We start from the raw sequence: 24954 nt of genomic DNA on the forward strand, positions 1-24954 counted from the left end.
TGGTCCGTTCCCGCAAAGTTTAACAACTTTATTTGGCGGAGCTTGATTTAATTTAATAAAATCCCGTCTGATTTGCCTAAAAAAAAATGAAAATTCTGATTGTATTCAAAACAAAAACAAAAATGAAAATGAAAATTTCAAAATTCTGATTTTTATAACCTTTTGTGTGACAAAATATGAGGTTTGGGTAGATATTTACAAAGCAGTAATTAAGCTAGTAACTTGAGGGAATGTTTGGGTCTCACAAAAAGTAATGGGCATGAAGCACAAACCGCATCCATCTTTAATCCTTCCTCTAGTAGTCCTCTGTATAAAGTGGATCAAAATATGCAGTATTACTACTTTTTTTAAAGTGTAGTAATCAAGCTTAGTTTGAAATACGGGGGACCAAAAAGAAGTTACGTATTCGTGTAACACACACTTCGAACAAAACAAACAATATGTGAAACATTTGGGCTCATCACTATAAAATTCAAAGAAGGGTATAAATATGTAGTATAGCAATTTAGAGCTAGCTAAGTAAAGAATATAATTTCAGTGACCACAAAATTAATACTACTAGTGCTTGTAGAAGCTAAGAATGGAAGAGAAAGAGATAGAAATAATGGGCGTACCACTAATGGCTGAAGGAATGAAGATAGTTTGTCTGAAATCAAATTACAACAACAAATTCTTGCGTTATAGGTATGAAGATGTTCAAACACATGGCCTTCTTCAGTTTGCTGTTCACCAAGTCATGGATCCATATGCTCAATTTGAGGTCGAGAAATCCAACACTTATGATGGTCTTGTCCATCTCAAATCCCGCTACAATAACAAATATTTGGTCAGGTACGTACATATGCATTCTTTTTTTTATTAACCTTAACCTTACGACATGAAGGTCAGGTTAGGGATCGGGATAAAATTCATTCCCTTACAAAAATAATCAGATATTGATAATTTTACTCGAACATTAGTACTAATGATCATTTATCAACTAATAATTCCGTTAATTAATACTGGTGTATTCTTTATTTAATTTATTATCTTATGAAGGTGGTCGCCTAATCACTACTGGATTATTGCATCAGCTAACAAAGAAGATGAAAATCAAAGCAGCTGGAGTTGTACATTGTTCAAGCCAATGTATTTGGGTGATAATAATGATGATACACAAGAAATGCGACTTCTACATGTCCAACTTGATCATTATGCATGTTTGTGGAGGCTACATGCCCCTTTTGATTCATGCTTATTTGCAGGGTCAAAAGAAATTGATAAAGACTCGTGTGATGTTTTCACTTTCGTAAATTGGGAATCATTGTTTAATTTACCCAAACATGTTGCATTTAAGGGGGAAAATGGTAAATATTTAGGCGCATTCGAACACAATGGGATTCCATGTCTACAATTTTCTTATGACAATCTTGAAGATCCTAAGGTCGGCCACGAGTTGTTCGAAGCTCCTGATGGTACACTTTGCATAAAATCGAGTCACGTTGGGAAGTTTTGGAGGATTGGTGACGGTGATTGGATTGTAGTCGATGCAAATGATCCTCGCGGTAGTAGCAACACTGGTGCAATGTTTAGGGCTGTTGTGCGTGACGTTAACGTCATTGCACTTCTAAACATGTCAAAAACATGGTTTTGTAAGAGATTTACTCTTAATGAAAAGGAAAGCTTCCTGAATGCTGCTACTCAAAATGTTGATGAATTTGCAATACTAAAGATGATTGATTTGGGAACGGGGTTATCCTGTGTATAAAACCAAGACTTGTCTGTGGAATTGTTTAGTCGTGTTGCCTCGTTGTGATTCATCAAATGTCTTTCCGTTTCCTACTTTCCTATTTGGGTTGGCAACCAGGTTTGGTGTGTGGTCTGTTGTGCGCTTTTTTTTTTTTTTTTTTCTTTCTTTCTTTCTTTTAATCTTCTTAAGTTGTAAAATTTGCTCTTCTTTTAATGTACTTTTTGTAAAAATTAAAAGTAATAAAAGGTTATAATAAGTTGTACTATGTACTCATATTTTTTTGATAGTTTTGCAATGGTTACAATAAAATTGTGGCCATTACAACAATGAAATTTATATCCTTGAATCTTTGATTGTCATTATATAAATTAGTATCATTCATTAAGTTGACCAAAAAAACAACCAAGGAAAAAAAAAAAGAAAAAATGAATTGATCAATTTATAGGAGTATTGGGCTGAGGACAATTGTATGCGCATTAATCAAATAAAAGAGCTAGGTTGTGGGAAATTACCAGTTATAAATTAATGATAATTAAAAAAAAACTTTGAACTTTTTTTTCCCAAAAGTAAACTACTCTCGTACCGAAACTTCAATTGATAATTCTCTGCAAATTATGAACAGCCAATCATCCCATTTACATGAAATTCATATTCTGATCATTAATTAAATGAAAAAATACATAGACGATGTTATTTTAATGTGACCAACAAGAGTATTCATGTACTTTATAAATAAAAAGTTGGGAAAAAAAAATTATATTTTTTTAACAGACATAGAATGGAATGAAGTTATTCATGGAAGGTATAAGTTTTGATCTTGAAGCATAAAAAGAAAATGGTTTTTATACAATTAAACGTTTAATTTTTGGGAGAAGAAGTCTCTTACCAGTTTAGATTTATTTATTTTTTTTTTAAAATGAATGGATAAGATCGTTTTTTATAAATAAATGGCTGAGATTTAATGTCATTATAATAGCCCCAATTTTATTGTAGCCATTAAATAGTCTTTTAGTATATTTTTTTTTGGATCGATGGAGTGATCTATTTAGACACAATTGCAAGAGGATTGTCCTCTGTATGACCAATATGACACTATGATTTGTATGATTCGTATGAGAGTTTCAATTCACCATTTTGGTTATCTCGTAGCTTATATAGTTATACTCCGTACTATACTACTTAGGTCCAACTGAGTCATTCATGTTTTTTTAACTTTTTTTTGTTTTTCTTTAATTATTTTTTGAAAGATACTTTAATTTAATTTAATTTATTTTATTTTATTTAGCGGATTTTTATTTTTTTGAATTTGCTATATTAAAATAAAGTATTTATCATGCTCATTTCAAAAAAAAAAACCCAGCTTCCATTCTTGATTTTTAAAGGGACTTGGTTTTTACCGATAGAAAGCCCCGACCTTTGTTTCTTTACACTTTTTTATTTTTTTTTTTGGTTTATAATAATGATTTCTCCCTCGAAAAAAGGGTTTTCGATCTTCTTCGAAAGACAAGGTTTTTTCGATCTCTTTCGAAAGACAAGGTTTTTCTATATCTTTCGAAAGACAGGGTTTTCTCCCCTTTTTGAGAGGGGATTTCTTTAGCTTAAAATCCGGGATAATAGATTTGATAGATTGCCGTGACATTGTTTCATTGGTGAAAAATTATGCAGGGTCTCAAAGGTTTTCAAATTTTCGGATACAATCAGATGAGTCAGATGGAAATCATCCTCACGACTACAAGGGATTGTTAGATTGTCTCTCAAGTAAGGCTGCATTTCCAACAAAATAAGCAGGAGATGTTCCACATTGCAAGATCTGCTTGACTATAGTAGTTTTTATGAAGGAAATTTTTATTTGATTCAAATTATGTATTTGTTAAATTCGATTACCGTTATAGATGTTGTATAACTTTTCATTAATGGATTAACTAGATGAAAGCCCGTGCGATGCACGATTATTCATACATATATCTCAAGAAATTATATTTCCTATATACTCTAAGTTTTTTTTTTAATTATTTGATTTATTTAACAATTTAATAATTCAGACACAAAAAAAAAAAAAAAAACCAAAAACAAATAATAATTTAATTAAAATGATATTGCCAATTACAAAAGTATAATATTTTTAATGTAATTTATAATGCGACTTAATTTATTGTTGTTTTGTATTTTATTTGTTGTTGTTAGTTATATGACAATAATATGATATCTTTCACAAGAAAAAAAAGAAAAAAAAAATTGTAAATATGATATTTCATTGATTACATATTACGATAAAATCTTTAATGTGAAAAGATAATAATTTTTTATTTTTAAAATAATTTAAATTCTAAATCATTATTCGTTGCTTTTTACACTTGAAATTAAACTCTCAAATCTATATATCATTTTGTACATATCTTGTGATCTCTTGATCTCTAACAAATTATCTGTTTTTTTCAAATTTTTAAACATAAAATGTTTAAAGAAGGTAAAGTTTTTTATTACGTTATAAGTTTTAAACTTTTTTTATGAAAAAAATCTTATTAATCGGGTATTTAGATAAAACCATTAATTTCATAAGATAATTTTTTTTTTAATAATTTAAATCCTAATATCCCGCGGTTTTTTATACATAAAATCATATAAACATAATTTTTGTAATTAGATCATACTCAAAATATTTTTGAACATTAAAAATAATAGTTATTAGATGTTATATTTTGATGTATAAAAATTTGTATTAAAAAAAATCGATAGGATCACCAACTTTGTTCACACCGATATCTCTTCCATCTAACAAAATTGGATAAATAGAACATGTTATCAAAAATAAAATTTATATAAAATTTATATTAAAATATTTACCAGAAAGTGAATAATTGTTGAGAAATTAATCTAAAAATTGTAATTATACAAAATTAAATCTATGCATTGGAATTTTTTCATCATTCCAATTACCCAAACAATAGTATTTTGGAAAATTGGATCATTATTTTATTGTCGCTGACAATGCGTGCGATATTGCTTCTTATTTGTAACGACTGAAAAGTATCTAATAGAGTAAATTTTTTTCCTTCAATCAATTTTGAACAAAATTGTAGAACAAAGTTGACTTTAATTGAGGCATGAACGTAATCACCCTATAATTAAAAATAAAAAATTAAGTTAATTTTATGACTTAATTAAGCTACCTATATCACAAAAAAATTGTTTTAATCATAAAATTAATTGATAAAAACTAAAAGGTTCATTAAAAAATTAAATAAATGTAAACGATTTATAAAGATATAATACCTCCTCATCCAATAGGATCATCAGGCGAGAAACTCGTACTTTGATATTCCAAAGATTTTTGCTCGAATATAATTCTCTAATTAAATTAGATCTGCATGTAAAAACAAAATTCAATAAACAAAACATAAACATATAATCATTAAGTATCCCAAATAAATACAATTTAAGCAATAATCACAAATATACATTTAAACATGGGTTTTAAAAATTAGGCTAAGAATTACCTGCCATTGATGACCTAATAAAACTGACACAAAATTAATGACACAAAATTTGCTTGGTTTGGTTTTGTATTGATACGAAATTTAGTTGGTGTCGTATGATGTGTCAATTTATAATGGTAGGTAACACAAATTTTAATTTAATTATAATGAAGAAATAATTTTTATTTCTTATCATAAACACTATCAAAATTTATCTTATAATAGTAGGTATATAAATCCTATATCTAAAGATGATTATATTAAAAGATAATTTTTAGTTTTTTAAATAATTTAAATCCTAATAAATCAATATTCGTTATTTTTACTTACGTGGCAAAATTCCTAAATCTCATTCGTCACTTTTGTTTAGGTGGCAAACGAATTTTTTAATTCCAAAATAAAATAGAAATCTAATTTTTAATTAGTCGAAAATATACCTTTGCTTATGGGGCATGCCGAATGCTCTCCAAAAATGCCTACTTTATTTATATATATTAGATTTTACTATTAAAAAAAAGAAGTATTTATCAAAAGACACTATTTATAAATTTAAATTCCTCTTTCAATTTGTATATATCCACTAATAACATAAAACCAAAGTACCCTACACAATTCATTATTCCCATCGCTTCTTAAATCGGCTCGTTTTTACTTTGAAATTATGTGTAAGCTAATCTATAAGGAAATTTATTTTTTTTACTTTTGAAATTATGTGCAATCTAATCTATAAGGAAAAAAAAAAACTCACCTATTTTTTCTTCCATATTATCCTTTTATTATCACTTCTATTAAATATAAATATTTCTTAAATCAACATTTTCATTATTGAATCTTATCGTGAAATATGCATAAAGTAATATAATTCATTAACTATCAATGACAATGAAATTACCCCTTTACATTATAAAAATAAGGAGTTGGAAAAAAAATAATTCAACATATGAACAAGTTATAAAACTTTAGATTTTAAAAAAAATAAAGAAAATGTATAAACTAATACTCCGTATCATTTGAAAATAAATTATTTATACATAAAAAAATGCTTAGAAAATTAATCATACGAAGTATATTTTTATTTTATAAATTTAAAAATGTGAATAGTTGTGTGTCAATTGATCTTACTAAAGTTTAATTATAATAGTCTTTGAGTTATGTATAAAAAAAATCTTAGCATTGCCAGTTTTCATTAATGTAATACTACCTTCGTTTCTGAAAGTTTGACTCACTTACTATTCATATGGTCAAAATAAAATAAGTTTGACCACAGTTTGTGATTTATACAATAAAAATAAATTAGTATGTGGGATCTTATTAGATTCACCTTATTATAAGTTTTCCAAATATCAACTTTTTATAATTTTTACTCATACATAGCTAAAGGTATTCATTGTTAAAGATGTTCATTGAAACCCGCGCAAATGCAAAGTGAGTCGAACTTTCGGGAAGGGAGGGAGTACATTTTATCTTTAAATAAACTACGAATATTGGATATTCAAATTACCCGATCCAATAATATATGTATATCGGATATCTAAAATTTTCTGATATGAATTCATATATCAAATATAAATTTTTTTTGATAGCATTTAAAATTGGATATCTATCTCACCCATGCTCAGGCCTATTTCGGCATGCCTAAGCATTTCTTTTGAAAATTTGGACACATCACATCATGTAGCAAGTGTGTTATTTGGACACACCACAACATACAGCAATCCATTAAGGCTCTGTTCGGTAGGGCGTAAAATATTTTCACTGAAAAGTGTTTTCCTATTTTACATTGTTTGGTTTGGTGTAAAACATTAAAATGTAAAACTTGGGGTGGAAAATCATTTTCCACCCTATTGAAAACATTTTCCCCCCAATTTAAAAGGAAAACATTTTCCATCACAAGTGGAGGGAAAACATTTTCCCTCACAATTGAATTTTCAGTTCAACCAAACAATGAAAAATGCTTAAAATTGAAAATCATTTTCCATTCAACCAAACAACGGAAAACTTTTTTGAAAATGAGTTTTAATTTCCATTGTAAAATGATTTTCATGGAAAACCATTTTACATTGAAAATGTTTTACACCCTACCAAACGGACCATAATAAAAAAAACAAATCCTCCTAAAAAAGAGATAAGAAGAATCTGGTCATTCATAAGATTAAAATCGTCCTAATAAAGATAATGAAAAACCTTGTCATTATTCGATAAAGAAACGACGTCCCTTCAAGAAAACAAAGAGTTATTATAAACCTAAAATCAAACAAAAATAAAGAGAGCACACACAAAAAATAAAAATAAAAAAATAAATAAAAAAATCAGAGCTTGCATATAACATGTGGATCATAATTGACACGTCAATTGTATATATACATTATTGTCATGATTCTAGACTACATTTTAAAGTATACTCTCTCCGTCTCTATTTTTTTTTGCTCCATTGCTAATTTTTGGGTCAAACTTTAAAAATTTTAAGAGCACCCCCAAAGGTTGATAAGAGGTCCTTGCTTGCAATTTCTAAATATTTAGAACGGAGCTTTTAGCTAGCCATTGAAGAGCTACAAGGGTTGTAGCTTTGATGAAACTACATAGTTCTACAAAGTTATGTAGTTTCACTTTCCAAAGACACTTTAATATCACATGACTATATTATCTTTTATTGATTAACGGTAATTTATAATCAAAGTTTGACCAAAAAAATATCAATGGAGCAAAAATAAAAGGAAAAGGGAGTCGTAATCTATCATGAACAAAAAAAGTATCATGGTCGTAACTCGCAATTCAAACAATATGTGAAACACGTGAGCTTATCCACTCGGAGAAAATTGCACTTTTGGTACGGGCTAATAGTCCAGATACTCTACGTAACTGCATAAAAAGTGGGCATACAAATTAAAGAAGTACATAAACTAGTAATCTGGGGTACCGTTTGGGGCACACACTAATTGTTTCATCAAATGTTGTAAGCTTCTTAATACCCGCAACATTTGTCTTTTTTACCGTTCTAAAGAGTACTTGCAAGTTGCAACACTTGTTTTTTTTAAGGAAACACTTTTTTTATTTCATATATTACGAGTTTTCGACCATTCTTGGGTCCTTACAAACCTTTTATATACACCCGGATGCACATAGAGGTAGGTGCACCCAAAGATGTGGAGTATTAGTTGAAGGATTTCGCTGATTTCAAAGACGGGTAAGACCCCAATTAACTATGGTTGACTCCTTTCTACATTCTACCTAACAATGTTATATAGGAGTTACATGTCAATATTCTCTATAACGAACAAATTACAAAAGTTGCCCTTCTTTTTAGTAGGAAATGACCAAAGCACCCCTAGATAAATGATAAACATGCCCAGTTTATCTAGAAGATGAACCGAGACCTGCTAAAAAAACTCGTGTAACTCGCAATTCAAACAATATGTGAAACATGTGAGCTTATCCACTCGGAGACAATTGCAATTTTGGTACGGAGTAATAGTCCAAATGCTCTACGTCATTACATAGTACATACAAAGCGGGTATAAATAGTATGGCAATTTGGAACAAGCTATGCAAAGAAAGTTAATACTAGCACTTGTAGAAGTTGAGAAAGTAATATAAGGAAGAGAGAGATAATATTCAAAGATAATACTACAAAAATGGCGTCTGTACCACCAATGGCTGTACCAACAACGGTTGCAAGTAAGGTAATCTGTCTGAAATCAGACTATAACAACAAATTCCTGCGCTATAGGAATGACATAGATAGTCAAACATATGGCCTTCTTGAGTTTGCTGGTGATGAGGTAATGGATCAATGTGCCCACTTTGAAATTGAGCAATCCAAGACTTATGATGGTCTTGTTCATCTCAAATCCCGCTACAATAACAAATATTTTGTCAGGTATGCATTTTTTTTTTCCTTTCAGACGTCTGTTTCAAATTATTTGCAAGGGTTTTGCATGTTAGTACATAGATAATATAAAATTGTTACGAATAATTCGGAACGGATGTAGTATGTATGTACTTACGCTTTGTCTTATATTACTTCCTCTGTTTTCTTTAGATGCATTATTTTCGAGTCATGTACAACTTGATATAGTTTTGTTTGGAGAACGATATAATTTGATATTCTCTAAAAAAGGAGCATGTATGTAAGTAATGTAACTATATAATATAAGATAAAGGATATATTTGATGTTTAAGTTGAATATGGTCAGCTAGTCAATATCAACTATCAAGTCGAGTTGATCAAATTTGAGTTTGGTTAGTAATAGGTTAAGTTGAATCTGGTCAGGTCGATATTAATGAGTTGAATGAATCCGGATTTCAATAAGTTAAATTTGGTTTGGGTCATTCTCAGGTCCAGGTCGGATTTGGTTTAGGTCAATAATTTGTGAGTTATATTCTGGTCATATCTATCATCTCTAGGTCATGTCATGTCCAGTTTTGGGTCTTGAATTCTCAGGTTAACTTGAGTTTCTGGTGGTATGATTTTGCTCGGTTTAGAATTATTTTAATCAAACATTAGAACAAATTGTAAACCATAAAAATTCAAACCTACAATATACAAATAAAGAGGTAGAAAACTATACAGAAATAATATTTAGATTGATAATATGTGGATTGCAACTCTCGTAGATCTCTTGATTCCTCTCTTCAAAGGGCTAGGGTTTTAGTATGTGTTTATAGATAGTACGAAGCCTTGTCGGCTTCATCTATACTATATACCTACAATGTTTGGTAGTAGGGAGGAGCTGGAGTCTTTGTGAATTATTCTATCTGAGGATCATTAAACCCTAGAAACGATTCTCTTTATATAGAGTGTTGTAGAGTAGTAAACAAGACAACTATCAAATATGCTACGGGATCTTGAAGATAAATATCTTATGTATATATATATATTTTTTTGATATTATCTCCTTATTAACATATATTTGGTACCTCAAAATTAACAAAATTTCGGTGCCAACAAATGCCCCCTCGAGACCTGTTGTGGAGATTTGACATCGGATGCAACTTGGTCTCGAAATTTTCTAGTAGAATTTGGAAGCAAATTTGGCATGCCCCCATTAAATCTACGACTTTTGAAACTTGAAGAGCGGAGATGAAGAGCGAAAATCGTTCCACCGAGCGTGCCAATTTGTAAACCATAAAAATTCCAAACCTACAATATACAAATAAAGAGGCAGAAAACTATACGGAAATAATATAGATTGGTAATATGTGGATTATTACAACTCTCGTATTTGTCAGCTTAATATATATTATATACCTACGATGTTTGGAAGAAGGGAGGAGATGGGATTTTTGTGACGTATTCCATCTGAGTCTCACTAAACCTTATAAACAACTCTCTTTATATAGAGTACTAGATTAGGTCATGCACGGTAATTTTCACTATTTATTATTAGTTTAACACTATATTTAATCATAAAAATAATCTAATTGCATGCAAAATAAGATAAAAACTCGTAATTACAAAAATATGATAAAAATTACCAAATAATTAAATAAGATTAAAATTATTGTAATTAGCGGGAGTATTACATGCACGACTAATACAAATAATTAAAAATTACGTCACAAAGTTATATGTAGAAAAATAATATTTTTGTTGAATGTGTATAAATGGTATATGTAACACCCTAGAAATTCCTTTCCTTTAGAGTATCTATTTTACCCTTTTTGAAATACGAAGTAGGAAAATCTAAGACATTACCGCCACCGTGAAAACGGTTAAGGCAATTATCAAAAACACACAGCGGAAGGCTATATTTTAAAACTATTCAAAATAAATCAACTTAAAAAGTCAAACCAAAAGAAAGTAAAGTCAAACAAAGTCAACCTACAACTTGGAACCATTACAGACCCTCAAAACCAAACAATACTGAAAACCTTTGCGTTAGTCTCATGAGCATAATAAAATAAATAATATTCAAAGCAAATAAAACACATCATATTCCTATGGAAACTAAGCATGATTCGCTCTTCACTCATGCCCATCACGAAAATGCTTCATCACCTGAAAAACTTCTCTCTACTTGTCCCCACTACTGCCGTTAGAAATGGGTCATCATAGGGCCAAGGTAAAGACAAGGCCAAACAAACATACAACACACAATCAGTAATGCTGAGTACATACTCGTAACTAAAACACATTAACATGCTTTCACCCTATCATCATACAACTTACCTTGTTGCACCTGTAAACAAGCATACAAGACATTCAACACTTAACTAGACAAATACCAATGTCCATTTAAATTTGATTACGCATCGAACGGATTTCCCCCTAACCTGCCCCAATAAAGGGGTACGGACACGGGAGCTAACCGTGCCTGTCTAAAAGAAACCACTCGTAAGTGGCGGAATTCCTGCGCACAATAAAAAGGAATATACAACGTCTTGTACTCCCAGTAAAAGTTATGGTCAAATATAAAGTCGCACAATTCCCCCCATATGTTCATACTCAAGGTATATACGTTCCAAAAGTTTTGGTGCGTAATCTCTTTCACTTTACGTTGCTTTACATATTATTATACTTGGTGATGACTTTCAAACTATAACACAATCAAACATTATAATTCATTCAAGCAATCAAACATACCAATTTAATTCTTGAATAATTAGTGACCACATAAAATTTAATGTTGAATCCTTTTTAAACTACCTCGGTGTTAAATAACACCTTAAGCGCATAAAGCACCTCAAATCCTATCTCTCGGTGTTTAGAACACCTTAAGTGCACTTAGGCACCAAAATATAATTTAATCCTCGTGTACTTAGACACTTTAATAGCTCCTTTTTCATGTTTATAGCATCAATAAAAATTATTTATGAACCATAATAAAATTTCCTTTTCATATTCCAAACCAAATTAAACATTTAAACATGCCTTCCATCATGATAATAATAAAAGTGTGGTTCATATCCAACATGCCAACATAACTAATTCCAATCACCAATTCATCATATAAATAATTCATACATCACAAATCATTTACCAACATCAATCCAATCAATAAATTCCAACCAACACCTATCATTATACTACTTGGAATTAATTTATCAAAGCCTAGCATGTTTCTACATATTCAAATAATTACCAAGTACGCGAACGTACCTTGAATATGATCTCAAAATCGCCACGACTAAATAAAATTACTCACTTGGAAAACTCCTACAAACCAAAATTACAAAGAGGCATTAATACCTATTCCACACAAATTTCCAGCAATATATACACTCTTTAACTCACTCATAAACCCTCTAAAACAAGCTAAAATTTAATTTAAAACCCTTACTTTTACTCCCAATTAATGAGTAATTAAAAATTCTTTCAAGAAACATAATTATAGCTTATATACAAAAATTCCAGCTTTATTAAATCATTCAAAATTGTTGTAATTGTGTTTCAAAACACTTATCTCAATAATTTAATTCACCCATAAATAAATTCCATCAATATACATAAACTTAGAAACCTAGGGTTTATAATTTGGGGTTTTTTTAATTCAAAACCAAATCTGAAATTTTATATACAAATACTTATTATCAAACATCATATATAAAAACCATCACAAAACCCAAAAACAATAATTAGATTAAGGGTGGATTGAAGTAAAAATCAAAAAGAAGATTTTTTTTTTCTTTTATACAAAACACACGCACACACAAGGGGGAAAAAGGAGGGTGGCTGGCGCCACCTCCCACGGCTGCTGCTGCTGCCGGCTGTGGTGGTAGTGGCAGCCGGCCACCGTGATGTGTGTGGGGGGGTTGGTGTGAACTAAAAATAAAATAAAGGGGAAGGGGAAAAATTAAGGGGAAAAGAAAATAAGAGGAGAGAGAGTTTACCTTTGGGTATTCTCCGCCTTGGGCAAAGTTTGATTTTGCTCATGTGATGGGTATTTATACCCTCTCTCATTAACCCTTCTACTTAAAATTCCTTTACTACCCTTAATGATCCCTTTCCTATTCAAACTAGTATTTTGACTTTCCTTAAATACCATTGATTCTAAAATTTACCTTTTATATGATAATATACCCCAAAGTTTTCAAATCATGAAATAAAATATTTTCAAGATTGTTAAATAATTAAAAATAAACTTTTAATTAAAATAATTCTTTTTAAATTAATGAAACACCATAAATAATTCATTTTGAATTATTTAAATATAATAAGAAATACTTATTTAAGTTAAAATACGTATAAAAATACGGGGTATTACAATCTACCCCCCTTAAAAGAAGTTTCGTCCCAAAACTTGGGTAACGAAATTCAAACTTTTTCCTCACTTTGTACAATATTGCTGTACTCTTTTGTCATACTTTGTATAAAATTGTTAAATACGGTTATATAATCTCTTTTAATAATGAAGAATATTTATACATACGATATCATATTGCTTAGCTATACAATAGTGTACTTTTTGTAGTTTAGTTTGTAAATAGGTATCTATGTTATTATTAACTTGAAATTCTTTCTATTAAACTTAAATTATTTTTACTGAATTGAAAGTATTTTTACCAAACTAAAATTATTTTTACTGATTAAAACTTAAATAAATTAAATATATTATAAATGAATTATATTTTAGACAACTTTTTAAAACGAATTTTATGATAATGGAAATAAAAACAAGTTATATGATATCAAAGTTATGATTATATATATATATATATATATATATATATATATATATATATATATATATATATATATATATATATATATATATATATATATATGAAATATTAGATGTATATCGATAATAAAACTCTATATAACATTTTTATGTTAAAAAATTTATCCAAAATTCGCTTACTTAGCATCATATGTGTCACAATAACATCTATTCGTAAAAATAAAATAAAAATATAAAATATTGAAACGCGTGAAAAACTCGTAAAGTTTTAAGACCTTGCTAACATTGATCTGAATTTACTTCAAGATTCCCTTGTATTGTACAATTTCTATTGTGTCCTAATTAATTTTAGTAGTTTTTGATGACTTCTTTAATTTCATGAACAAAATCACAAACATACACAAAAATATTACAACCGAATATGAAGAATACTTGATTCAAAAGCTTTATAGGTAAATCAATGGTAGACTAAAAAAAAATGATACATGGCCATATTTAAAATTATGATTACGTGGATATTCATATTAATTATAATATGTGGTGTGTTGCTATAAGTAAAATTATATTGTCAACAAAAAGATAATTTTTTTTCAAAAAAAGAATTATAAATTATTTTATGTATACTTTTTTTATCCTAAACAAAACTATCCAATCTAATCTAACGTGAAATCTAATCTAATCACAATAATATCTATTTGTTGCCTACATGGCTCGACACTTGGCGAAAAATTGGAATGCCAAGTGTCGTTTTCTCGTAGCCTAATTGCGAGACTGGCTTTATTTATTAGTGACTAGTTTTGTGTACGGGCAATGCCCAGATGGTTGATAAAATTTTAAGATAACGTTTTTACTTTAATGATAAATACGGTCAAATAATTCGTTCTGATAATGTAGGATATTTAGACATATGATATCATATGGCTTATATTTATATATTAATACTTTTTGTAGTTTTGTTTGTAAATAAATATCTTTGTTATTATTGACTTGCAATTATTTTTAATGCACTTAAATTATTTTTACAGAACTTAAAGTATTTTTACCAAACTAAAATTAATTTTACCGATCCTCTAATTTTTTTTTAAAATAAATTGAATAACAATGCATTTTGTATGTGGCTAGCCACACCATCTAGCCGGACAAAGTACCCCTTATAAAAATGACCGAGTAACTCCTGTAATACTAACTGAGTAACCTCTAACACTGACTAAGTAACCCCTATCTATAACACTGATTGAGTAATAACCACTATAACACTGACCAAGTAACCCCAATAGCACTAATGAAATAACTCTTGTAATAGTTGGTTACACGGTTTGATCAGCTACGTATAAAAGTTTGGGATTAAATATATTATATATAGATCTTATTTTAAAGAACTTTTTAAAACGAATTAATGATGGAATAAAATTGAGTTATAGGATATTTATTAAAAGTTATGATTAATTTTGTATATATGAAATATTAGAATTATATCGATAATAAAACTCTATATAATAATTTTATCTTAAAAACCTATCTAAAAATCGCTTACTTAGCATCATATGTGTAACAATAATACCTATTTATCTCCTACGTGGCGTGACACTTGGTGAAAAACTAAAATGCTAAGTGTCGCTGTCTCGTGGGCTGGATGCGAGACCGACTTTATTTATTAGTGATATATAATATGATATGATATTTGGCACCTCAAAATTAACAAAATTTCGGTGTCAACAAAAATGATCAATTATTTATTGATAAACTCCGTTAACACTGGACTGTTTATTTATAGGTGGTCTCCCATTCACAATTGGATTAGTGCATCATCCCACAACATAGATGAAAATCAATGCAATTGGAGTTGTACATTGTTCAAGCCAATATATCTCAGTGATGATGATGGTACACAAAAAATGCGACTTATGCATGTCCAACTCGGTCATTATGCAAGCTTGTGGAAGGACGAAGCCTCTTTTGATTCATGCTTAAATGCAGGGTCAAATGAGACTAATGAAGACTCGTATGATGTTTTCACTGTCGTAAACTTGTTTAATATACCCAAGCATGTTGCATTCAAGGGAAATAATGGCAGATATTTGGGTGCGATCCAGCTAAGAGGTTCTCCTCATCTTCAATTTTCATTCGATAATCATGATGATCCTAGGGTCGCCCATGAGGTGTTTGAAGCTCCTGATGGTACGCTTAGCATAAAATCGAGTTACTTCGGAAAGTTTTGGAGGCTTGGTGTCGATGATTGGATCGTAGCTGATGCCGATGACCCTTGTGGTAGTAGCAAAGCTGATGCAAAGTTTAGGCTTGTTGTGCGTGACGTTAATGTCGTAGCACTAATAAACATGTCCAAAACTTGGTTTTGCAAGAGATATACGAGTCGTGACATTGAAAGCTCCCTGAGAGCTGCTACTGAAAATTTTGACATATTTACACCACTAGAGATGTTTGATTTGGGAGCTTAACGGGGTCGCGCCGCTCTGTATGTGAAATGATACTACTATATCATCTCTTCGATGGTCGTGATATTTATGTTCTCTATTTAAGAAATAAACGAGTTGTTGAACCCGAACAGTGCAATGGGGTATTTATATATATTCTCTATTTATTATGTTCTCAATCTAAGAAATCAACGAGTTGTTGGGCTCGAACGGTGCAACGGCCTATTACATGTATTTATATATCAAGACCAAAAAACATGTATTTAATTATTTATATATGCTCTCTATTTGTTCTCAGGGTTCAATTTTTATAGAGTAAGTCATATATTTATTTTTGTAGTCTGTGTGATGGTGTGGAATGATAACCAATAACGGAGGCTAGAAGGGTACCATATTTTAATCAATTATGATGGCATGGAATGCAACGGTAACCAACAAAGGAGGTCAGGAGAAGCAACATGACGTGTGGATTATTTTTATTTATTTTTATATATTTTTCTTTTTAAGTATGCATGAACTTTGAGGAAAAGATTAAGTAATGTAAACGGCCAAATTAATCAAAATAATTTATACACGTAGTAATTAATTTAACCCTTCTCTAATCTTGGTTTTTAAATTATTTTGATAAAATAGGTTTTTACCTACTCTAATCAACTTCTAAAATAGCGAGCCAAAAAGGTGTATTGCATTTAAAAGAAAATAGAGAAAGTATGTATTAATAATAATATTAAAAAATAATTTCACTTTAGCAATTTTTTTTTTTTTTTTCAGTTTAGAAACAATAATTTCAGTTCTTGATCGAGTTATTCTGACTATACTAAGTTACTAACTATTGCTAGAATGGCAGCTAATGGTGAAACCCTCTCAACGCATTCTCGTCTAAAAAAAAAAGATAAAGATGCAATCAATTAAGTTCCAATTAAACAAAATAATATTATAAAATGCACGATATAAGATACATATACACCAATAACACAATAATATACTAGCTCTTCTTAATTTGGTCAAGTTCAGCTTTACACCTCCTTCATGATCAACACCAAATTCACACTAATCAGAACCTGCATCAAGAGAGGAATCGACCTTTATACGGAGTAATTAACAATGTATAATAACATGCATTTTTATTTACATTTGATTCTTTTTTTTAGGCGTTATAACAAGAATTGACAATATTATATAACAGCACATTAACTGTCATGTGTGACATTGTTAAATACTACATCTATTACTAAAATTATTTACATTTGATTCTTTTTTTTAGGCGTAATAACAAGAATTGACAATATAATATAACCCTTATCAAAAAAAAAAAAAAAAAAAAAAAAGACAAAGACAATATAATATAACAGAACATTAACTGTCATGTGTGACATTGTTAAATACTACATCTATTACTACAATTATTTACATTTGATTCCTTCATGGTTTCAAATACAAATCTTTAACAATTTATAAGTAAAACTACATAAAATAGTGATGTATTAAGAATGGGGGATTTTTAAGTGAGATCTTGTTATTTTTTTGAAGTGTATTTTTAATACACCATTTTTTTTATATGATTTTGCATTAGCGAACAATTAACCCTTGTTGGGAATGTTCACCCCAAGTCTCATATGGAAGAAATAAGGAAGGGATGTTTTCCTTATAAGTGGAAACACGTTGCTTTAGTATGAGTCTTTTTGAGAAGTGGAATGTGCATGCAGTCCGACAAGGTAGGTAACTTGAGCCTAACTTTTAACGAGAAAAAAAAAAATCTAAAATCCCAATCCACCAATTATAAAACTCTATCATAAAAAAATGTCCCGAGTATTTGCACAATTGCACTGCTACACTTTAGTAGAGATGAAAAATTACAACTCGTGCAACCATCCTCAATTATTTTTTTTGGATCAATTTTTCTAACTTTTGCTTTTGTCCAACCAAAACATTAGGGTCAAGCTTCACGCAAATTCTTAGCTTTTTCTAACTTATGTAGCTAAACTAGCTGCATCACTGTATCCATATAGTAATTCAAAACATACTTTTTTTTTTCCCTTCTTTATATCTTAACTCTCTTCCTTCTTCTTTCTTACCTCTATTAATTTTCTTTCGCCTCTATTTGCTTCTTAATCTGAAATTTTCTCTCTCCTCTTTTTCCCCCCTTTTTTATATGTTAATTTTCTTTCTTACCTCACTTTTCTCCAATCTTTATACTTCTTTGTCATTCTAATTCGGATATTCTCCAATTCGTCACCATTTTAGCATTCTGCATCATCATCATCTTCGTTACGATCACGAAACTTGAGGTAATTTTGAGTTTTTTTTTTAAAAAAAAATTATAAATATGTGAATTTTGTAAAATTGTTGATTTCTAATCTATTATGTTATAGATCGATAATTGTTGTCTCTATGATGAACCAAGATTAGATTTAAGGTCGATATTCAAATTTTTAGAGTTAAAATAATTACAACCGAATTTGTGTTCTGTAGATAAAAAAAAATATGAACATAAAGTAATTTAAAATTGAACATTTTGTACAAAATTAACATTTAGTACACTAAAAATGAACATTAGTATATAAAAAATGAACATAATTTAACGATATATTTTATCTTTATTTTTGTTAATTATTATATACAATGAATTTGAACCTATATGAATATTTTGAAAATCATGTTCATTTTTAATATACTAAATATTCATAATTTTTTTAAACATGTGTTTATGTGTTTATTTTTTTGTACTAAATGTTCATTTTATATAATGTATTCATATATTATTATGAAAGGTTCATTTTATTAGGTATGGTTCAGCTATTCTATGACTGTATGATAAAACTACACTAAATGTTCTTTTTTATTTTTTTATTTTTTTGACATGTCCATTTTTTATTACTAAATATTCATTCTTCTACGTGTTTATTTTTTTATTACTAAATGATCATTTTTTTATACGTGTTCAATTTTTTTTTTTTTCTACTAAATATTCATTTTTAAGGTCGAGGTCTATCAATTTTATGATTGTATGATAATTATGTATACTTTTAATATACTAAATAATCATTTTTTTTAACATGTTCATTTTTTTTAAGTGTTCATTTTTTTATTACTGAATGTTCATTTTTTTAACGTGTTCATATTTTTTACTAAATGTTCATATTATAGGGCGTGGTGCAGCTATCCTAGTTGCACCAGGGTGCAGGTAAGACTTATTGCAAGCTTCAAGCAACCCAACTCAAACATTATAGGCTCAAAAAAACCCAACACAAACACAAGACCACCTAAATCAAAATGCACCCAACTTCAACTGACCACTTTTGTTTACCTTCTTCAATGGCTTCCAATTTCTAAGGTTAACCCTTCATTCTTCCCCAAAATATCAGGGTTTATTCTTGCTACTACTACACAAGCATTCATCAATGGCGTCTTTAGCTCTTCACCTTAAATCCCACCACCATAAACCCTCTCAATACCTCCTCAAATCCACTTCATCTAACCTCACTTTCTCTCTCCTCTTTTCTTCATTGTCTTCCTCCGACAACAACAAAAATGGCGGCGGTAATCCCCTCGACAAGCCGCACCCCTTTTCATCTTACTTTGATGGTATCAAATCCAAGCTAAAGCACCATGAACAACAACGAGAACAAGAACAACAATCTTCGGGTTTTAAGTATTCGAATATTGGGGTAAATCCTCAAGGTTCTTTGAATCCCAAAAATGCTGCTTCATTTGATGAAATTAAGAAGAATTTGTCGGAGTTTTGCCGTCGATCGACGGTTCCGCCGTTGGTTTTCGAGCACCAGTAGAAGTAGACGATGTTTCAGACCAGAAATGCTGGAAACCCTAATGATAATACTGGGAAAAATAGTGGGAGTTTATAGACAAAACACTCAACTCGGGTGGTACTCGGCTTAGTTGGGCGCGAGTGAAAGTCTGGAAACAGACCTTATCTCGCCCGATCGGGCGAGTCATGCCTGGTCGGGCGCGAGGAGCTTCGAAATCCGTCACTTTCTTCTTTGGATGCTCACCCAGTCGGGCCTTGTCCCCCCGATCGGGCACGTGGTGATTAAATCATATTCTTTATTCTTATTTAATCACCCTTTTGATGTCTAGATTCATTCTTTGCATCTTATATTCTTGGTTATAAATAGCTTGTTCATTTTCTGAATTACATACACTTGAACATAACCTTCAAACACAAGTTTAAACACATACTCTATATTGAGCATAAGTTACTTGGCTCCAACCTTCCACCCAAAAGTGCCTTTGTGTGGAAGTAGTGTGTTAACCTTAGGGAACGTGCCGACGAATACAATTGTGCACCCCGGTTGCGTCGGAATTTCGTTTTCAAGTCAGTGAATTTGCTTCACGACGCACCGTACTCTTTCCATTGTCATAAGATCAACTTTTTGATCTTCTTGTTTACTTCTTATTGTAGCCTTGAAATACTTCTTATATTACAACACTTATATGATAGTTAAGTTGGTGTGAATCCCAGGATTTCTATCATCAGGGGTATAATAATCACAAACTAAGAAGGGGTTCATTTGTAATGTTCTTATGGAAAAAAATAATAAATTAAAGACTTAAGTTCATGCTTTTAGCAAACTCTATGTTCATGGGAGAGATTGTTATATACACCTTCTATCATCAGGGGTATAGTAATCACAAGCTAAGAAGGGGTTCATCTGTAATGTTCTTGAAATAATGTTATTATATACTTCCTCTATTCTAGTAATATTGCAACAACTGGACTTTTACACTATTCATCACTCTTGTTTGACCACATATTATGATTTACATGTAAAGTAAAATATAGTCATGTGGGTCTTGTTAGATTCTTCTCGTAAAATACTTTCACAATATCAACTTTTTATAATTTTTACTCTTATATAATTATAGATATTCAGCATATAATGTGCTTTGGGATGCGTAATTTCATCCTTGTTGCAATATTTGTGGAAAAGAGAAAGTATAGAAATTTGTACTTACCGAATCGTAAGACCTTGTCGATTCTTTAGACTGCTAGGGATACGACCCTTAAATTTGTTGTTTTGAAGATATCTGCCATTAAATTTAATAAGCAAATTATATTAGAGGTGGCTTAAATACAAAATTATATTACCGAAATTGCAAAATTTATTTAGAAAATTCAGAGGTGATTTTTGTAATAAGATTAATCATGACATACATCTCACGGATTCGTGGAAGTTTGGCTAATGATTCAGGAATTGATCCTTCAAATTGATTATTTTCCAAATGCCTGTATCAATTTTATGCATGTTTAATCTTACACATTAATGCAAAACTATTGATAGAATATATCCAAAAATAACAAAAATGGTTAATTGATTTGTAATTTCAATATGCACGCATTTGATTAAGCGAGCTTACAAGGTTTCTAGCATCTTCATGGAGCTCATATTCGGCAACGTACCAGAGAGTTTGTTATGCCCAAGCCAACTATAATTAAAAAATTATATAGTAATTGTCATAACCAACGACTTTTCATATTATGAGAATTGAAAGAGGTAATATAGGTTAGGCATATCTAAGGGAGGTAACAAAAAAAGTGAATTCCTCGTCAAATAAAAGTGTACTCCCTAAGAGCGCATGGTACATATATACGTACTACGTAGTACAAAAGTGAGTCATACCAGCTACCATAATGACACGGTGACGGTGGTGTTATGTAACAGCTAACATGACTATTCTTTACCCACTAGGAAGGGAGAGTGCATTTTTTCTAAAAACATGCGTTTTGGCCCATGAAACGTGAGCGAATTAAAAAGAGATCTTATGTGTGTTATTTAAAAAGGCTATGCCTCAGATTTTTTGAAAAATAGAATCACAAAATAGTAGGGTTGTCTCTCTAAGATGCACATATATTTTTTGCTCTAAAAAAAAAATGCACACACAATATCTAGTGTCTACCATGCCTCGATTCGGAGTACGTGCACGTAGATGAATGGACTAGGCAAGTTTGTTTAACGACTTACAGATGGGCAATTGCAGTTAGATCTTTTATGCTTGTCGATAAAGATCCAGAGAGCCCCAAACCTGTCAAATTCCTATAACACCAACAAAAAGGAAAGGAAAATTCTTTCTTGTAATAAACTCTTCACATAAGTTGTATACATATTACACAACTTATGAAGAGAATATGTTACAAGATAGAACTTCCATGATCAAAATTAAAATACGAATATGATATAATGTAGTTTTTTCAACATCAGTGAGTACAAACTATATATTGTATTGAGTACATCTAATTTTTATCCCGATACATTCACATTTAATGTATTTTAAGTTTCAATAATCATAAGTTCAATTTCAATGTAAATATTATTATGACAAAAGTAGCATGGCTCTCCAAAAATATGTGATTGATTGATGTAAATCAAATTAACTTAGCTTGTCTTTAAACAAAAGTTTATAACTATATATACTCGTATATTGAACTAGATGAACTTCAGCTATAAATGCACTAAATGTGAAGGTACCGGGATGAAAATTACTGTAATTCTTCTTATAAGAATTGAACTGACATAGCTTCAACTCGAGCAATGCCGTTTGATTGGGAACATGTAACTCCACTCCATGAATTTTTTCGAGGTAAGCAAGGATCTCCGTTCCAATCACCGGGCGGATTATTCAAGCTTCGATCCAAATCAGTCATTGCAGTCACTGCCAAATTTTACGACTATGTGAAAGCCTTTAGATTTAGGTTTTGTTCTCTTCATCTTATCTTATCACGACTTTTTACACAATCTTGTTAAAGTGAGACTAGTAAAAGAAAAGCAACTTAGCAAGCATAGTATTACCATCCTTGTCACTAGTCCTCCCACCAAGGGGAAGGAGCTGAAACATCTCGGCAGCGTTCAAGACAGGTCCAACAGGGGCGCCGTCCTCCGGGATCAACGTGATTTGAGTTTGACCGGATAGAGGCCATTCAGGTGTATACACATTCACCCCACTAGTTGTTACATTGATCTTGTTATAAAACGCGTCGCCGTTAATCAATATGTTAAACACTCTCCAACTGTATGGGCTAGGAGTTCGGTTATCTTGGAAGTAAAGAGATATGTGGTAGTTGCTATCGGACAATGGCGTTGGCGGCCACTTGATTTCGAGGGTTTTGCCTCGGCTTGTTGTTATTGCTGAGCTTAATGCCTGACTTGGTGGCATGTTCCAAAAATCCGATGGTGTTATGTTAGATTGACATTTCACTGTTGGATTTGTATCTTTGAATTGTTGCCACATTCGGTTATACTCGTCATCTGGATAACTAGTCTCCAAATAATCAATCAACTACATATTATAAAAATAAATCACTTGTTTTTATAGATGTACTATCTAAATCTATTCGGTACCACTGTTAGTTTTCTGTTTTTTTAGTTCGGGATTGCAGAATGTACAAAGTGTATACCAAAAATTAAAACTATCAGTGATACCAAACAAACCTTTAGCTAGAAACTTAATTAAACTCGCAAATATAAAGAACTTGTATGAGAACGTTTTTTTTTTAAAAGATTGATTATGTACCTGATAAAATTTGCTTCACCATTATCTTTGTGATCCTTACCAAAGGTATGACGAGCAACAGTGCTAAGTGCATAGTTGTGGAAATCAACAGACTTATAAAGAATATCATCGAGGAACATGACTTCTATGGCAGATATGAAGGGGCTAGAAGCACCTTTAGTGTACCCGTTACGAGCAAGGCAAACCGAAAGGACCTTGGCATGGGCAGCAACTACAAGCTCGTAATAAGAAGCAAGACCCTTGCCATAATCATCAGTGGTATTGACGATGCTCCACCTAGTTCCGTCGATGATTTGATCGAACACGGGTGGATCTTGTTTTCCATCGAAATTACCATAGTAGTAAGTGGTCCTAACAAGGTACTTGGCTCCTTGAATCACTTGGAAGGTGTAACAAAATTTGCGAGCAGATTTATCTGGGAAGAACCTTAGATTTGACAATATAGGAAATAGTTGGTCTGTTTTGTTTTTCACAGTTGTTGCATTTCCAACGGAGGTAAAACTTAGGTCCGGTATGTATTTTAAACCACTAATGTTTATACTCTCCGAAGATCCACAACTTACCAAGAAACCTGAAATAAATTTTTTTAACTTAATTCAAAATTATGTCATATGAAAGTCACGAATTATGTTATGCATCAAAATGTACCTATGTTAAGATCAATCAATTGGAGGGGTGCGTTATCTCACACACCCTTCCACTTGCATGCAGGATACACGCGTATTAACAAAAACATTGTCTATCTTACTAATATGAAATAAACAAACTCATAATTTGATGTCAATATTTACCTCTAGGAGCAGGAAGATCATCTGCATGGATTAATGTTAATGGGATGCTTGCTACCCATAGGATGAAGATGGAGATTGACATAACTACTTTTCTGTAACAAACAATTTCTTCAAAGGAGGAGGAGGAGAAAGTGGGAGAAATATAGGCCTAAAATATGGGAGTCAATGGTGGAAATGCTATGTTTTTGGTGAAAGGAGTGACACGTATGATTGTATGAAATCATTGATTATAGGTTTTCAATTATTTTTAGGAAGATTGTATTATCTTATTAAACATTTGAATATATATAAAAGGTTATCAACAAATAAAAATAGTGAATCAATTCTAATACTAAAAATCTATACTTTATAATATACTAGTTTTGTGTCTCGGGTGAT

At 30.6% G+C, this 24954-nt stretch overlaps 3 protein-coding genes across 3 annotated transcripts; 2 read left to right on the forward strand and 1 right to left on the reverse strand.

Annotated features, from left to right (window-relative positions):
* Positions 1 to 433: 433 nt before the first annotated feature.
* LOC110698881 lies at positions 434 to 2309 on the forward strand. The gene is made up of 2 exons (XM_021876391.1): positions 434 to 831; positions 1039 to 2309. Exons 1-2 carry the CDS (start codon positions 581 to 583, stop codon positions 1745 to 1747), a joined length of 960 nt encoding a protein of 319 aa, XP_021732083.1. The 5' UTR covers positions 434 to 580; the 3' UTR covers positions 1748 to 2309.
* A 6449-nt stretch (positions 2310 to 8758) lies between these two features.
* On the forward strand, positions 8759 to 16555 carry LOC110698591. Its single transcript, XM_021876051.1, has 2 exons — positions 8759 to 9082; positions 15601 to 16555. Exons 1-2 carry the CDS (start codon positions 8838 to 8840, stop codon positions 16280 to 16282), a joined length of 927 nt encoding a protein of 308 aa, XP_021731743.1. The 5' UTR covers positions 8759 to 8837; the 3' UTR covers positions 16283 to 16555.
* Positions 16556 to 21228: 4673 nt separating this feature from the next.
* LOC110698590 (putative leucine-rich repeat receptor-like serine/threonine-protein kinase At2g14440) lies at positions 21229 to 24658 on the reverse strand. The gene is made up of 8 exons (XM_021876050.1): positions 24577 to 24658; positions 23786 to 24356; positions 23065 to 23528; positions 22789 to 22927; positions 22240 to 22311; positions 21635 to 21703; positions 21432 to 21503; positions 21229 to 21304 (listed from the first exon to the last, which is right to left on the reverse strand). Exons 1-8 carry the CDS (start codon positions 24656 to 24658, stop codon positions 21229 to 21231), a joined length of 1545 nt encoding a protein of 514 aa, XP_021731742.1.
* Positions 24659 to 24954: the final 296 nt, after the last annotated feature.

The sequence above is a fragment of the Chenopodium quinoa genome, unplaced genomic scaffold (genome assembly GCF_001683475.1).
Source record: "Chenopodium quinoa cultivar QQ74 unplaced genomic scaffold, ASM168347v1, whole genome shotgun sequence".
NCBI classification, from domain to species: Eukaryota; Viridiplantae; Streptophyta; class Magnoliopsida; order Caryophyllales; family Amaranthaceae; genus Chenopodium; species Chenopodium quinoa.